This window comes from Zeugodacus cucurbitae, chromosome 5, assembly GCF_028554725.1.
Source record: "Zeugodacus cucurbitae isolate PBARC_wt_2022May chromosome 5, idZeuCucr1.2, whole genome shotgun sequence".
Classification (NCBI taxonomy): Eukaryota; Metazoa; Arthropoda; class Insecta; order Diptera; family Tephritidae; genus Zeugodacus; species Zeugodacus cucurbitae.
In genome coordinates this window covers 2,130,790-2,147,110 of record NC_071670.1, presented here as the reverse complement: position 1 = coordinate 2,147,110, position 16,321 = coordinate 2,130,790, and the positions used below count along the sequence as shown (strand labels likewise).

At 40.0% G+C, this 16,321-nt stretch overlaps 1 protein-coding gene and 1 long non-coding RNA gene across 2 annotated transcripts in view; one reads left to right on the top strand and one right to left on the bottom strand.

Moving 5' to 3' along the window:
* Positions 1 to 16,321, top strand: part of LOC128922104 (uncharacterized) — a 60,503-nt gene that overhangs the window by 2,243 nt on the left and 41,939 nt on the right. The gene's annotated exons all lie outside the window — the stretch shown is intronic.
* LOC105208738 (uncharacterized) lies at positions 1,199 to 10,523 on the bottom strand. Its single transcript, XM_011178737.3, has 5 exons — positions 7,312 to 10,523; positions 7,096 to 7,158; positions 5,468 to 5,661; positions 1,517 to 3,145; positions 1,199 to 1,427 (listed from the first exon to the last, which is right to left on the bottom strand). The coding sequence occupies exons 1-5, from the start codon at positions 8,677 to 8,679 to the stop codon at positions 1,274 to 1,276; spliced, it is 3,408 nt and encodes a 1,135-aa protein (XP_011177039.2). The 5' UTR covers positions 8,680 to 10,523; the 3' UTR covers positions 1,199 to 1,273.

Sequence of the window (16,321 nt, the reverse complement as noted above, 5' to 3'; positions counted from 1 at the left end):
TCTCGCCACCCGCATACCATGGATGTATCCAGGGTGTTGAGGGTGGTGGTGTAGGCGGATATATTGTTGGTGAGGGCAAACCATGTGTGCCGGCTGCTGCTGCTGCCGCCGCCGCCGCTGCAACTGCCGCACTCGGCGATTGTAAATGATATGCATTGGCCGCTGCCGCTGTCGGTGGTGAGAACAAAGATGAAGCATGCGCTGCCGCTGCTGCGCTCAGTTTATGTGCATTGTTGCTCGCAGACGCCGCCGCTGTAGAAGATGCGGAGCTTGCCACCGAAGCAGCCGAAGCATTCGAGGAGCTACGATGTGAACTGCCGTGTTCACCAGCTGCAGCAGCTGCGGCTGCGGCGCTGAAGAGCGACATGAAATCATTGGCGGCTGCTGCTGCAGCTGACGACGTGGATGATGGTGTTGCTGCCGACGCGCTGTTATGTTGGTGCTGCTGCGTTGGCTGTTGCTGTTGAGTAGCGCGATTATAACGGCTGGCATCAACGGCACGCGCCTGTTTTTCAGCAGCTGTTACACGCATTTGTTTGTCCACTGTGGTAGTGCTTGCGCCCAGCCAATCGAAGGGGTTGGCGAACGGATTGACCGCAGCTAAAGTGGAATTGGCGCTTAGTGGTGGGCTTAACATTGTGGCGGCGGCAGCAGCTGCTGCAGCGGCGGAACCACACAAGAAATTATAAGCGGCGGCGCTCTCTGCTGCGGCTGCGGCAGCTAATTGTTGCGCAGCAGTACTGGAAGACGCTGCCGAATGCCGAGACGAACTGCTACTACCGCTACCACCTGTAGCGTTGCCATTACTTTTTGTTGTTAACGAGCTGTTGCCAGCACTTTTTGCGCCAAGGCTGTGGCCATGTGTAACAGTGCTGCCTGCGCTGCTCTGTTGGTAATGTTGTTGCTGTTGCTGTTGTGCGTGTTGATGATAGTGATGGAGTTGCTGTTGTTGTTGGCGGTTTTGGGAGTACAACATATCAAGCGAATGCGGGTGCGTGTGAGGATGCGGTGGTGGTGGCGCCAACGGTGCTGCATGCGTGCTGAGGGGCGCATGCATAGCTGCAGCGGCCGCAGCTGCGTTTTGTTGCTGATGTTGTTGTTGTAGATGTGCAGCAGTTGCCGACGAAGATACCATCGATGACGATGACGACGACGTTGGTGATTTATGTTTCAATTGTTGCTGTTGCAGCTGAAGCTGTTGTTGAGCTTGTTGCTGCTGCTGTTGTTGTTGTTGATGTTGTTGTTGTATATGTTGTGCTCCCCAACCCATTTCCTAGCTTATACGTGTCCGCTTCGAATGCGGCTGATCCTGGTTTCGAGTCATAAACAATAACTGTTTCATATATTTCATGACGTCACGAACTTGCACCAACGGTATATTTTCATTATGCGAGCGGTCATTTTCCAGCAGCACTTGCAGTTGTCGCCTTTTTAATAGGAAGAAAGAAAAATTATTATATTACCGTAAGTAATACAATTAAATTGTATATTAAGGCAGGTCTCTCGAAATACTCACCGATTGCCCTTGTATAACTCGACACCCAAAGTCTCGAACAGCACTTTGCAGTTCTCTAGGGATTCGTGCGGGAAGAAACTCTTCTGGAAATCGGTCAGCGTCATCAGCTGATCTGCGTCATTGTAAGCCTTCATATTGATGCAAGGCACCAACCGATTGTCCACGTAGACCTTTTGCACCTTATACGGCTGATTGCCCATGTTGCTGGCTGCGCGCTCGTACTGCTGCATTTCCGGTATGATGGACAGTCGTTGCGCATTGTTTGCGGCTGCAGCTGCTGCCATCGCGGCATGACGTTGCAAATGCATGCTCGCCGAGTTCGCGTTCGCCGAAGAGCCACCTGACGCGCGGCCATTTTGTTGCGCATGGTGTTGGGCAGCGGCAGCCAATCGATGTTGTTGTTGTACCGCGGCAACTGCTGCTTGATGAACTTCCTGCTGTTGTTGTAGATAAGCGGAGGCAGCTTGAACAGACCTTCGGGGGGAAGATAAATCAATTACTTCCATTGGAGGCGTATTCTGGTGATGATTTTGACTGTGGTGATGGTGGGAGGAGTGGTGGTGTTGATGGCTGTTATAGTGTTGGGAGGAATAATGGCTACCGCTCTTGCTCGAACCAGTGCCTGAACCGCCGGACGAGCCGTGCGATCTCGTTGGCGATGGTGAAGGCGTGGAGGTAGAGTTCGAGGTGGAAGGTGAGGGAGGCACGGTCAACGCTGCACTGGTTGAACAAATGACGCTCTTCTGCCGTCCACAACCACTACCAGCCGCGGATGCGTGCGGTGAATGCGCATATTGGGTGGGTATATGTGGCGTTATCGTTACATTGGGATTAGGCACAATGGACAGTGATGGCGCCGGCGATATGGGTGGCGACATAAAAGGAACAAAGTTCTGTGACGAATTCGTCTGAATGAAAGTGGACAAATCGGGATTGGAAAGTACCTTCTGTACCACAGCCTTCATTTCGTCTGTCATTTTGAATTTCTTTTCAAAATCCTCCAGGGATGCTGTAGAATTTAACGGTACTGTAGCGCAAGCGGACGTCGACGTCGCACTTGCATGACGCGACGAGGAAGTTGTGCCACTGGCACTGCGTTTGTTAGAAACATCACCAGAACTGCTCACTGGTATTAAAGGTGGCACCGTCGGTTTCATAAACTGTCCATTGGCTGAACTACTCGCGGATGTGCCGCTCTTGCTGCTATGCTTATGTGGATTGTAATCCAGCATAGTTTTAAGATCAGTATCCAACGGTAGCGAGGGAAAAATCGGAAACGCGGGAGGTTTACTAATGTTCAAGCTGCTGCTACTCGAACGCTCAGCGCTTGAGGCAGCTGCAGTGCCCGCCACTGTGCCATTACTCTTGATTTGCTGTGTGAGCAGCAGGCGTTGTGATGGAGTCAATTGATTCCAGAAAGCTAAATCCGCAGCAGTGGAAGGCAAATTGAAATTGTACAGATTGGCAGCACTGGTTGCGGCAGCTGTGGTAGCGTGCAACTGTGAAAGGGGGTGGGAGGGGCTTTGTATATGATTGGCAGACGCATGCGGGGAGGCGGAGGAGGAAGTGGAAGAATGTCGTTGTTGCTGTTGTGTTTGTTGTTGCAGCAGAGTTTGCTCGACATTTGACCTAGAAACATTATATATAGAATATTTTTGTCAGTTTCACGTACGTTGTGCGAGGCGCATAGTTTGTTGATTAATTTATTGAATAGTTTTTATTTTTTATTTACAAAATTGTATATTTTCAAATTCAATTGCAATTCAATTTAAATTAAATTCGTTTCATTATCACGCGGTATTCAACTTTAAGACTTTCTTAATTTTAAAATTTAGTTTCATTTTTGTATGCTTATGCCGCTTGTTTTATGTTTATATTTTATGACTTTTTTCGGAATTTATTCTTTTAAGCAAATTAATGAAATTTCATTTATTTTATAGCTGATTATTTATTTATTCTCTTAATTAAACCACAATGACTTTTTAATTGACGCTACTTTCGTTGTTTTTGTACACGCATTATATATAATGTATCTAGGGTAAAAATATCTGAACATTATTGGTTACATGTTGTTAGATTCAATACAAAGAGCCAGAGGTAGGAGCGAGAGAGCAAGATATTTGAATGTACCAGTGAAGGTGGGAGGGATACAGACTGGGTTGTTTGTTTGTTTACATTTACGATTGACTATTTAATGACATAGGTACTTGTAAAAATTAATCAATTGTTGTTTAAAGTTATGTTTTTCAAATGTTGTAGTTCCTTTTCAAAATTACTTTTTTCATTCATTACTTGATATACGAGTATAGTGAAAATTATTTAATCAAATATAAAAATAATTTTCTTAATTGTGTTTCAACAAAAGCTACAAAACAATGTGACTACAGTACAAATAAGCATTATTCGATTTGAGCTATACAATCAAGAATTTTTCATATTAAATTAAGTTTGAAAAAGTCGAAAATGGAAAATCTGTGAGAATATAGAGATATGCATAGCAAAAAAATTAATTCATGCAAAGGATTTGTGTGTAGAATTCAAGAGTAGCAAACGCTTTTAAGAATATAAAGCGAAAATTTAAACATACTGTGTAGGTGTGACAGAGAGCATAAAACAGTTTTTTTCTTTTAATATTTGGAAGACATTATGAAAATGTTCACGCTACTGCATTTTATACGCAATAAACCACAATTCATGTGAGAAAATAAATAAATTAATTAATTGAATGCACCAAAAGTAAACAAATTGCATTAAAATTTGATATATATTTCTGTTTAAAAGTAACAGCCATAATACTTTTGCTTCCGCATAATGCAGCACTGCGCACGCTAACTTGGCACTACTTATTTTGTCCTTTCCTCCAACTTGCCCACGATCACTTTGACAGTTGACTGTTACAACAATGTACAAAAATAACATAATTTGTGAAAAATTTTAACTGCGTGAGTTGTAATCGGAAAATAACTTTAAATATCGCAAATTTCTATGTGTTTACGTATTTATACAACAATTATAGTAAAGTAAACGAAACATTGACAGTAAATCGCATGCAACGAAAATTACAAAGAATTGAATGGCTGTAGTTCTTAGCCCCACAAGTGAATCTAAGTGAATGAACAACTAGTCTGATTTCAGCTATATTTTATGAGGTCTGATATAATTTAAAATGGGTTTGGACTAAACAGCGATCGAATAACACACATACATATGAGAGTCGTCTTTCTTTTATGAGATGGGAATTAAAGCACAAACTTCAGTGGCATCAAAAGGGTATGTGACATAAAAATTGCATATTAATTCAAATGCTTTGATTGCATATTTTACCTAATCTTCGTTTATATATATTTGTATAAAAAGGGTATTTCATAAAGAAAAGTTTCTTCACATATTTGCTTAAATTTTGTCAAACATCTACAACAACAATAAGAAACCCAATATTGATAAGAGGAAGGGGAGAAAACGAATTTTGTTTGGTGAAAAGTACTAAATTAAATGCGTGCACAACCACCGATTCATTTTTTTGCAATAAAACAATTTCAAATATGTATTCAAATTCAAAAAAATCTTCAAAAGGAAATTTATGTTTATGTAGAAAAAAGCAAAAACATATACAATATCGCTGTATGGTGCATACTTTTCGTAAAAAAAAAAAAACATAATTAATTGATAACATGAAGTGTGTATGCACCAACAGAAATAAAATTCAATTTTGTTCTTTTTTTTATAATTTAAATATATAAAGTAATCGACAAACGAATTACAACTAAATTTGAAAAACACATTTTTGTAAACATTTTCTTGTAGAACAGATAAACTTTTAGTCAAAACGCTTGTATAGTCTTTTAATATAATTGTAAACAAGTTTTAAAAACTTTTGAATTGAGTAAAAAGTTTAAGAGTTTATAAATGTAATATTTTGGAAATTCTATAAAAACATCTATTCATACTCACATATGGTTGGCGCTTTGACCTGCGCCTGAACGCACCAACGGTGGCGGTGCATTCGCTTGATTGTGACTATTCACGGGTTGCATAGAAATCGCTTGGTTATTGTAAGTATACGCCGGCCGATTTCCCAACAGGATATTCTCCATGGGACTGCGTTGATACTGAGCTGCACGGGAATTTGGGTGGGATTGTTGCGCCTGAAAGTATACAAAATGTGTTTTTCTTTTATTAAAAAAACCAGTTACACGGTTTATGTAAAATATAAGCCTATACATTTAAAGAAAGTTTTTGTATATCATAATCCGTATTTAAAGCACAGCCTAAAATTCATTAAAATGCTTTTACATTACATCTACTAACATATATGTTGATATGTTTGTTTGCGTTTCAACAGCCTTAAATCGCAACTTATGATTGGTTTAACCCAGTTATGAAAACTAATGCCGCTAATGAGAAATAAACTACATATGTATATACATATATTGTACATAATTGGTACTTTAGTCAATCATTTATTGAATTCATTTATGCAGATAAATACATTCGTTCATAGAAAACCATCGCAATTATCTTACATACAAGTTAGAGAGTATCATGATTATCACTTATAAAGTAATTTCGTACTACATTTATCTTCATATAAAGATCTATATTTATTATATGGGATTTTGCAATTATATTTTAGCACACTGATAAGCTTTGTCGTTAGTAGTATCTTAGCAGATTTAAAATCCACATTTTATCACGTGTTCCTCCTTTAAAGTCTGTTTTGTTACGAATGCTTGCTAATAGTTTTGCAACAGAAGCCTCATCTAGTCTCTATATAGAGCACATTACTCAGAAACCAAATTTTGTTTCTAATTATTTCGTTTGGAACGTTTGGTATGTTGTCTGTGATGCTGATGCGTGGCTTCCGCGTACATATCAATAGAATTTTCATTTTGCCCTCTTTGACGTTTTTTCTTTGGCTTCCAATTACTGTCTCCGTTATACTACATTTACCAATGGACACATGTAGAGAATAAAACAGTTAAAGTCAAATAAAAAAATGCAAGATCAAGATGTGTAAAAGACTAATAATATTTGAAATCATATAATACATTGTGCATATGCTAATAACATTTCTTGTAGAAAAAAATTTCAAATATGAAAATTATTGTAGCAAGTTCTATGTACATTTGTATATATGCACAAAGACGCTCATGAGAATTGACGCGTGGCAAGCTTCCCATACTTTGTGGCAGTATCAAAATAAGTAAGCCAACACGAAATAGTAAAAAAAGCAAATGTAGGTCTAATATAGACTAGCAAACAGGCATTCGGACTAGCAAGCGCACTTTAGATTAAAAATAAAGTGAATACTTTTTTCATTGAGTTTGTTTTCTGCTATGTATTCGTGTATGGTTTACATCACAAAAGTTTTAATACTATATAATTTAAAATAAATTAAAAAATTACAACAAAAATAGTATTCTTGATTTGAAATAATTTACAACCAATATTACAATCTATCACAGCGCTAAATTATCTATTTTCTAACAAACCATATAGTTTTAGCATCAATTCTTATCGTATTCAAGCAAAAATTAACTTATCACTATGAACTGCTTTCAATCGTTTTCGTTTCTCACCTGTGATGCCAACATTTGTGCATGTAATAACGGCTGTTGCTGCATCCAGCTATTTGTTAGAGCCTATTTTGTGAAATTTGAAGAGATCGTGTATCCAAGAGATAGCATGACATGTGATCAAACCGATTCGTTGAGCGTTATATGAAAGAAAAAAATGCGAAGATTTTGTTTTATAAGTTTTTTAAAGAACATTTGGTTGTATTTTATGTTGCACACCTGCACCGTTGCCAATGTGGCATTAGATGGATGCATCCGTTGACCGGATTGCTGCTGCTGTTGTTGCATTGCCGCGGCTGCGGCCGCCGCTGCTGCTGCTGCAGGTGATTGTGTTGCATACGCGTTGGCGCCACGTTTCAGCATCTGTTGTTGTGCTGCAACCGCCGCTGCAGCAGTTTGTTTTTGCAACAAACTCGTTTGAGACATCACTTTGGGTGGTGGTTGCGTTGGTTGGCGGGTCCAATTAACCGAATTATTAGCATTTGTGCGATTGCCAATAAGCAGATTTGAGTCAACAACTTTGCTGGGCCAATAGTCTTCGAATTCGGTGCCATTAGGGAAATAGCTTTTGATGTCCGTCAGTGATATGACGGCGACATTTTCACTAGAAAACAATTCATTGCGTATGCCCTGCACTTTGCAGCAGAACTTCAAATATGCCAGATCCCAACCGGACAGATAGTCGGCTTTCTGTTTGAGATTTTCCGTTTCGCCTTCGAAATAGAAAAGCGGCACCACTTGTTCGTTATTGCGCACCGTATACGGTACTACCGACTCCTTATTTATGCGTATAAAACCGCACTTCTCGGAAGGTGACTTGCTACCGGACATTAGTTTGCGATAGCATATGTCTAGGAACTGATAAAATTTAGTTGCGTCCGATAAGCGCACCACCAAATCCTTTTGTGTGAATATGTCACGTCCAAATTCACCATCACAGTGTTTTATATTGATTTCAATCAGTAGTCTTGCCTCTGCTTCGGTAATGTAATAGCTGCGCACACATGTGCAACTCGAGTAAATATCCGGATGCAAGCAATTAAGATATTTGCCCAATAATTTCATTTCAATCATCCGAACAGAACAATACTTCTCCTGCTGCCGATAGATATACGGAATGTATGTTTTGCCAAACGTGGTCCAACCGAAATGGCCCTTCTGTGACTCCTCATCACATGGCGCTTTCTTCTCACTGCTGACATCACCATTATTGCCATTGCCATTCTGTTGCGCACTATTGCGTCCGCTGCCATTGCTGGCATTGGTACTGGTACCGTTCGGCAGGTTCTTTTGGCGTGTTAAATAGTTCATAATATTTGGTTGGTTGCTGTTGTTCAGCGTGCCTGCTTGCATGCCGCCCAACTGTTGTTGTTGCCGCGTAGCCAGTTGTGCAGCCTGTTGCTGCTGTTTCGCCAAAGCGGCCTTTTGTGTTTCCATCATTTTGGCAGCCAACTCTTGGATTTCGGCTTCATCAGCACGTTCCTGCTTCACAGGTGCGCTCCAATTTGAACCGATGCTGTTGCCTTGTATGGGCAACGGTTGGCCGTTGGCGCCAATTACGCTGACTATTTGTATATCAGCAGACATCGCGACAGAGTCTATAGCACCTGACTGCTTGAATTTTGACAAAATTTAAAAATATTGATTTAGCGTTAACTGACGCTAAACAACGTAGTGTATTTGCTTATTTTTCTTCACCTTTGTTTTTTTTTTTTGTGTTTGTTTCTTTAACTTTCGTGTGTTTTTGAATTTGTCAAATCGTACGTACTTTATAACATTTAAGTTGACGTCGCGTCAGTCACAATAAACACACGAATTTGAATGTCAAGCATTCGAAGAACTTACTTTTACCAGTATATATAATTATATAGCAATAAAACTGTGTTTGGTTTTTGAATAAATTTATTTATTTTATATGTTTTACATTATTCACTCTAGCACTGCTATTTTTTTAATTTTATTTATGTACTTAAAAATAGAACGTCACAAAAGTTATTGTGTACTGTGTTTACAGGGTGTTTTATTTGAATAGGGGAATTCACAAGTTATTTATTTATTTGTACACACACGGTAACTTGTTAAGTTTTTATCGTATTCGTATTCCTCTCGCGTGAGCAAACTGTCGCCTTTGCAAGCTTTCTCCTTTTGCTTTTGTGCTGTGGTTCTGTTGTTTTGTTGCTAATAATTTGTTGTTGTGTATGCTTTCTTTTTTTTATTTAAACGACACAAGGCGCGTATACGCTACTGTTTTTGTCGTGTCAACACGGCACAGACGGCAACACCACACACACGCTAGCACACATACGTTAGTACGTAAGCGCGATGACAACAGTGAAACGATAGCGGCGCCCGACGTCCGTCCGCTTAAAAAGGCAGTGTCGGCCCGCAGTGCGAGTTGTAATTTATATATTATTCACTCTTTAATATTTCTTATTCATATATTTGATAGAATTTTTTTTATATATAGCGGCTTTCACGGCAGTAATCTGCCTAGAGTGCCCCACTTAAATAAATTTTCTTTTGCACAAATACAAATATCAGGCAATCCGCTTTGTAGAGGGGCCTTTCCATGAGTTTCACACCACATTCACTCGTACAACTTATTCACATTGCACTCTTCCCATATTTCTTCATATAATTTGCTTTTTTATTTATTCTCTTATATATTTTTATCAGCGATTTATTTGTTCGCTTGGCACTACATTGATTTTTGCTTATAACTTCTCATGGGTAATCTTTTGAGATAATTTTCTAATTGCAATTACTATGTGTGTGCACAGATGTATGCATGCTTTCTTCAAGTGTTTGTATTGTACGCGAAAATTCAAGCGCCGCGGCCTTCGCTACGTCTTCACGTCTTCGCAATACATAAACGAGTGTGATCGTCGTAACGAAAATTATTTCTACGAACTGAAGTTGAAGCCCCCAATATACACAAAACGCACACCGACACACGTTTGTGCATAAAATACACCACCACCACCGCCGTCACTGTCCGCAGTCGCTGTAGTCCGCGTCGTTGGCAGCGACGTCGTCGTACTATGTACATATGCTAACCAGGCAGGCCAGGCCATGCCAGACAACGGGCAACGAAAGCAATAGCAACAACAATAACGCGACGATGATGACGATGCAGTGGCAGTGGCAGCGACCGCAGCAAAGCAGGCAGGCAGGCGTACGGGCGAGCGCGCACAAATATGGCAAGCAAAGAAAAGGCCATGCGAACCGTTCGGCAGGCCCCGTTTCAGCGGCTCGGTTGAATTTCGTTAGCTGTCTCTTATGGCTTTTGTGTGCTCGTTTGCACGCTGCGGCTACGGCCGCACTACAATTTCGTCGGTTCGGGTGTGTGTTACTGATAGCGACGAAGCGCAGCTAACGAACGTGCGAACGAACGAGAGTAGATGGCAAATTGCGGGCAGCAGCGCAGCAGCAGCGACTACAAGTATTCGTATTGTTGAAGACACACTCGCACACACACACACATACACACGTACACTCATTCGCTGGCATACTCACTCATTCGTTCACTTGCTCGCTCGCACGCTACAGACGCCAAAAAATATTAAAATAACAACAACAAAAATATGAGTGCTCGATTGCAGATACAATAACAACAACAATATGGCAAAAGCAAATTGGTGGAATATTTCATTTTTTTTGTTGCTTTTTTATTGAATGCTATGCTATGTATGGCTGCATGTGTGTGCAGCGCCAATACGTTTGCTTGTGTGTGTGTTGTTTTACTGCGTTGTTGTTGTTGGCTTGTGGCTTTTGTCTACTTCCACATTAATTTTTTTGTTTTGTTGTTTCTCCATCTTCTATTTATTTGCGCTGCCACAGTCGACTGCGACGCTGGCTGGCGGCTTTATACTTGTTGTTGTTGCCGTTATGTACTTTGACTGGCCGCAATATTTTTGTTGTATTTATTCAGTTATTCACTAAAAAAAGGCCGCTGTCGTACGACAAGCATTATGATAAAGCGCTTCGCGGGGTGAAGGGTGATTGAATTTGTATTCCATTTAAATTCCTTATATTTAACTCTTCCACTCTTTGTTTGTGTAATTTACTTTATGGAATTTTTTTGATATGCGTTTTTTCCACGTTTCGCACATTATTGTAAATTTTGATTAGCTTCGTAATCACAAGTGCGGTCTGTGGGTTGCGTAGACTACTCTTTAGTGGAGTGGTGTGGTTAGTGTAAATGAAAATGAGGGACTGTGTTTAGTAGTCGATTAGAACCACACCTGAACTTAACTTTTACAATTCTAAATGCACTGAGTTTGGAATCATCATATTGTGAGGCCTTCATGGATGTACAAGTTTTTTAGTGAAAGTATCGAAGTCCAACGCCACCTAAAGTTCTTCCCTCAAGCCTTATTCTATTCGAGGTTTTTGTGATGGATCAAAAATAGACATTCAGTACAAAGGTTGAAAAACAACAAATAGCCAATAAAACACTGAAGACGAACAGCCACAACCTCGATCTACATATGTACATCACAAGAACTATCGAAAAGTTATCATTCCCGAAATTAACTATCCGAGATGAACGTTAAGCGAATCAATTAAGACTTATTCCAAGGAAATGGTCTAAGAACCATGTCAGAACTCAGAGGTTGCTCTGGTATAAGCAATGACAGTAGGTTACTAGCAAGGTAGGTAAATGAAGGAGAAAGCAGGAAAATGACACTAGTGGAAGGCGGAGTACCTCTGACGGAGACCTAAGAAATTATTTACGAATCTCTAAAGAACTCCAATGTCTATCTGGCATAAGCATTTACTGTATGTTACAATCAAGGAAACGAAGAAAGAAGAAGGAAAAACGAAACGAAGAAAGAAGAAGGAAAATGAAATGGTCTCTGGTGGAGACCAGACGATTACGATTCATAACGGGACTCCAATGTCTCTCTGGAATAACCATTAAAAGTATGTTACCAGCAGGGAAATGAAGAGAAAAGAAACCAATGGGATAAAACTCAGAGCTGTTGAATCATAAAATTATTGTATCTTAGTTATCAGGTTAGGAACTTCTGAACGAGTTATAAAGAGCCTGATTCGGGTTTCTTGAGTTATTTACATTTCTTCAGTACGATGTAAAGTCAATATATAGAAACGGGGACCCCATCTGATCATTATTACTGGAGATGTGATGTGCCAAAGTACCGCTTTTCCCCACTCTTTTTCATGAATTTCGGATCTCATAGCTTCGGGCTTTATTTTTTATGTACTTTTTGATTTTACTTAAGTTACTGTACTTTTCGGTATACTATGTAGGTAAAAATATTCGCAGGTTATGTACAGTTGTGTATTTTTAAAATGGCGGAATATTAATATACATACTGAAAGTACAGCGTTGTTCATATTGATATGTTTATGTATATGTATTTAACTATATAAATGAAAATGAATGTACATATGTATATACATTGTACTCATATCAGCGCAAATGATCATCACGTAGCGTTTCGTGAGGCGTGCAAAATTCCAATTTTATAGTTTAATTTAAGCTTTGAAGCTAAATAAATTTTGTTGCGGCCGAACCCAATCAGCCCACAACTGCAATGAAGAAACCGCTATCAATAAAAATACATAAATATAGACAGACAGACAGATGAAACCCATATATACACACATACGCTTATGTACCTAGCGGTTGTACGTTATATAAATAGCGCACGCAATACAAGTAAATATGTTTGACCGAACCTCAAGGTGCCAACCCAACCCACTTTCTCTATATAAAAAAAAAATAAAATAAACACGAAAATAGATAGAAATAAAATTACCAAAAAGTGTTTGCGAAAAATATGAGAACCAGTTGAACAGGTCGGGGCGTTTTAGATATTTATCTTTTTTTTTGCTTTTGTATTTACGTAAGTGTAAATATGTATGTACATATATATTTAAGCGTGTACATATAGATTTTTATTGCTTTTTTATGCAAAGTGCAAATATGGAATGCCTATTCCATAACTGTAGGGAAACCTAACCTCATTACGGTCGGAATATCTTTTATTTCATCAGAAATTCTGAATTTAGGCATAGCACAACTTAGGCAATGAACTTTACAAACTTTTAGTTGTGTGTAGAATAATCTGGTACCGTTAACTGCAGTTGTATTTTGACTGTTCTGAGCGCGTTAGATATCTTGCCTCGTCAGCTTTCTTGTAATCTCAAAGATTCCTGTGAACTTTGGTACTTGAGATAGTTCGAGTTATTCTGTAGTGCCTCTTCTCTTAGATTACCGTGCGCATAAAAGAGATCAGCTACATAGATCATCCGTGTTATTTTGTAGTGTTATACAGGTCATTCGAATCTATATTCTTCTGTTTTGTACTTATTTTGCTTTATAGAGTGAGTTTATTTACTGTATATGTCAGAGGTTAAGATATTGGTACGTTTAACTTTAACTTTGATCCACGGAAGAATAATTTGAGATTTTACATTGGAAAGTACAGTTTTCTTTTGATTGTTCTCGAGTGACTGTTTTCATCTGCTTTCTTAAATTCTCTTAGATCCCTGTGAGCTCTGGAACCAGAGATGGTTCGTGCTATTCCGTCGCTTCATACAGATCCTCGCGATACATAGTATACACAGTCGTTCACAGTTTTTTTGCTGTATAAGTTAGAGGTTGGGATTCTAAGGGTAACATTTGTGTTCTAAAATTTTAGAATAATAGTTAGGAGGTTTTAAAAACCCCTGGTTTGTTAGCTAAAGTGATTAATATTCATATTTTCGTGACCACTAGCTTAATTTTGACGTGGAAAACGGTAGAGACCCTTTCAGTAAAGCTTTTTGTTTTGACAGTTTATTTAGTTTTGTCAGACGTTTATACCTATTCATAATTCGCATTAAGCGAACCTGTTTCTTGCTTAATTACGCATAAAAGCGTGCGCTTAATTATATGTACATACGTATGTAAGTACCCTCGTGTAGTTTTTTCAATGAGTCCCTAAGAATGCATTAGTTTGTACGTAATCGATGTCTCCCAGCACCCAATCTCCCTTATGACAGCCAAGCAGCTGCTGTGACTGCAACCTTTCCAACAAACAAACATACAGCTGTATGGATGTCTATAGCACTCGTGCACGACCGTAGCTGCACTCGGTTAGCACGCCGAGACTGACCATCTGCCCAGCTAACCAACCAACCAACCAACCAACCAATTGACCGACCGTCCGACCAGCCAGCCAACCACCCACCCACTCTCACGAGCAACTGTGCACCTTGCCAACGAGCCACGTCAACAACCAGGTTCGGTTGTGTGTACGAACAACGGCCAGCTGGTCACAGGCCAGGCACACCACCGGCACCGGTATTGGCAGCCGAGGCTGCAGTGCTGCAGTCTCGTGAGATTTTTATGAGGCAGACGACAGTCGTGTCTCGTATTTGCCATTACTCAGTATATAATGTAATTATGTGCACATGTGTTTGTGTGTGCGTCTGTATGTCGGCCCGTCGTTTTTTCGCTCTCCTTTGGCATGCTTCTGGTGTGCCACCTCCACATTTCCTGTTAGTTTACCAGCCTTTTGGTGCTTCCTTTACAAACTTCCTCTCGAACTGGCAGCGCTTTCCTGTTGCTGTCGTTCTCTCTAGTGTTGAGTGTGTGTGTTTCTTTTTTGTTGGAAATTCTGGTTTTCGGCCGCTTAAAGCACGCTTTTTTAATTTCTTTTGGCGAATTCGCCAGTTGTTGTTTTTTCCTTGTTCTTTGCTTTTCCGGCGCGCCAAACAGTGGTATAGTTCGAAAAAAGGAATGTTTGCCTTGCTCCGCAGACAGTCTATACATCGCACCATCGTTTTACCAGCGTCACCCTCTCTGCACCCATGCGTCGGGGTCTCTGTCTCCAACCTTTGACGCTGTTGATGTCTCGCATTGTTGTTTTTGTGACAATTACATCAACTCTCTGTCACTCTGGATACTGTCTCGGTCTACTTCAATGGCGCTCACTAAATTGGCCCTCTCTTCGTTGTAAATGTGTTGCTCCTACGGCTCCAACGACACTCCATAACTCTCGTTTACCTTGATTAGCATTGTTGTAGTTATTGCCGTTACTGTTGCTTCTGCAGTCAGCGAGTAGGCAATACTGTTGCTGCTGCTTATTACTTTGTTGTTCTGATAGTTTTTCGCTGTTTGTTGTTATTTTTGCTTTTTCACACTTATCGCAGTCGTGCTGCTATTAAAGCAACTCGCCCCACACACCCCACTTGTGGGCATCATTCGTCACATAAAAAGCGTGTTGTTGCCATTGAATCTTTTGCTGTTTTGTTTTTGTTTGTGCTTTCGTTTCGTTTCGATTTTTTTCGTTTTTTCTCGTTTTGTCGACTATGAAAAGTAGCTCTTACGACTCAATGAAGGGGAACACCGTTTTTCGGTACGACGGTCTACTGGGAGGGGGCTGGGGCCGGGGTGCGAGCATATGGTACGTGTTTAGTAATGTGGGACTTTTGTGGTTTTTGAGTTCGTGGTAACTGTGTGTCTTTGGGTATGGGGACAGACACAATTATTGTTGTTGCGGTTTTGTTTGCTGGGAATTCTGATTACTGTGGGAAGGTACCTGCGAATTTATATTTATAAGCATGAATGGATGTATGTACATACATACATACAGCGTTTTCAGCGAATTTTATATTTAGCAACTTGCTTTTTTCAGCTAATAACTGGTATTAACCGGACGAAAGTGAGAATAAAGAAAGGAAATCGTGATCCATTTTGGGGCTTAGATGTTTGCTAGTTGTTTTTAAATGTTTAGTCGTTTGACTGGGAGTTTTCTACGAGAAAAAGAGGGTCGTAGAACCTCGATCCAGATCCAGAACGCTTTATAGTTTCCCATTATTTTCATAACCGTGCTGAGTGGAACTTGATATCGACATTTTATATAATGCAATCTGTACAGTATTTTTGGGTTATATGGCTGAGAGCTTTCCCCGCGAAAAAGAGAGTCCTGGAACCTCGATACGAAGCACCAGAACACTTGATGGATTCACATTACTTTCATATCCGACTGAGTGCGACCCAATGTCCGGGGTTCATATAATGTGAGTTGTAAAGCATTTTTTGGTTGTGTGATTTGGAAATTTTCACGATAAATAGAAGTTCGTTGAATCACGATACGGAGCACGAGATCCGAACTTCCGAGCTTAGACCTAATGCGATCTGTAAAGCTGATACATAAGTTTCATTGTTTCCGACTCAGAGGACTGATTTATTCGATTTATAGCCGACCATGGA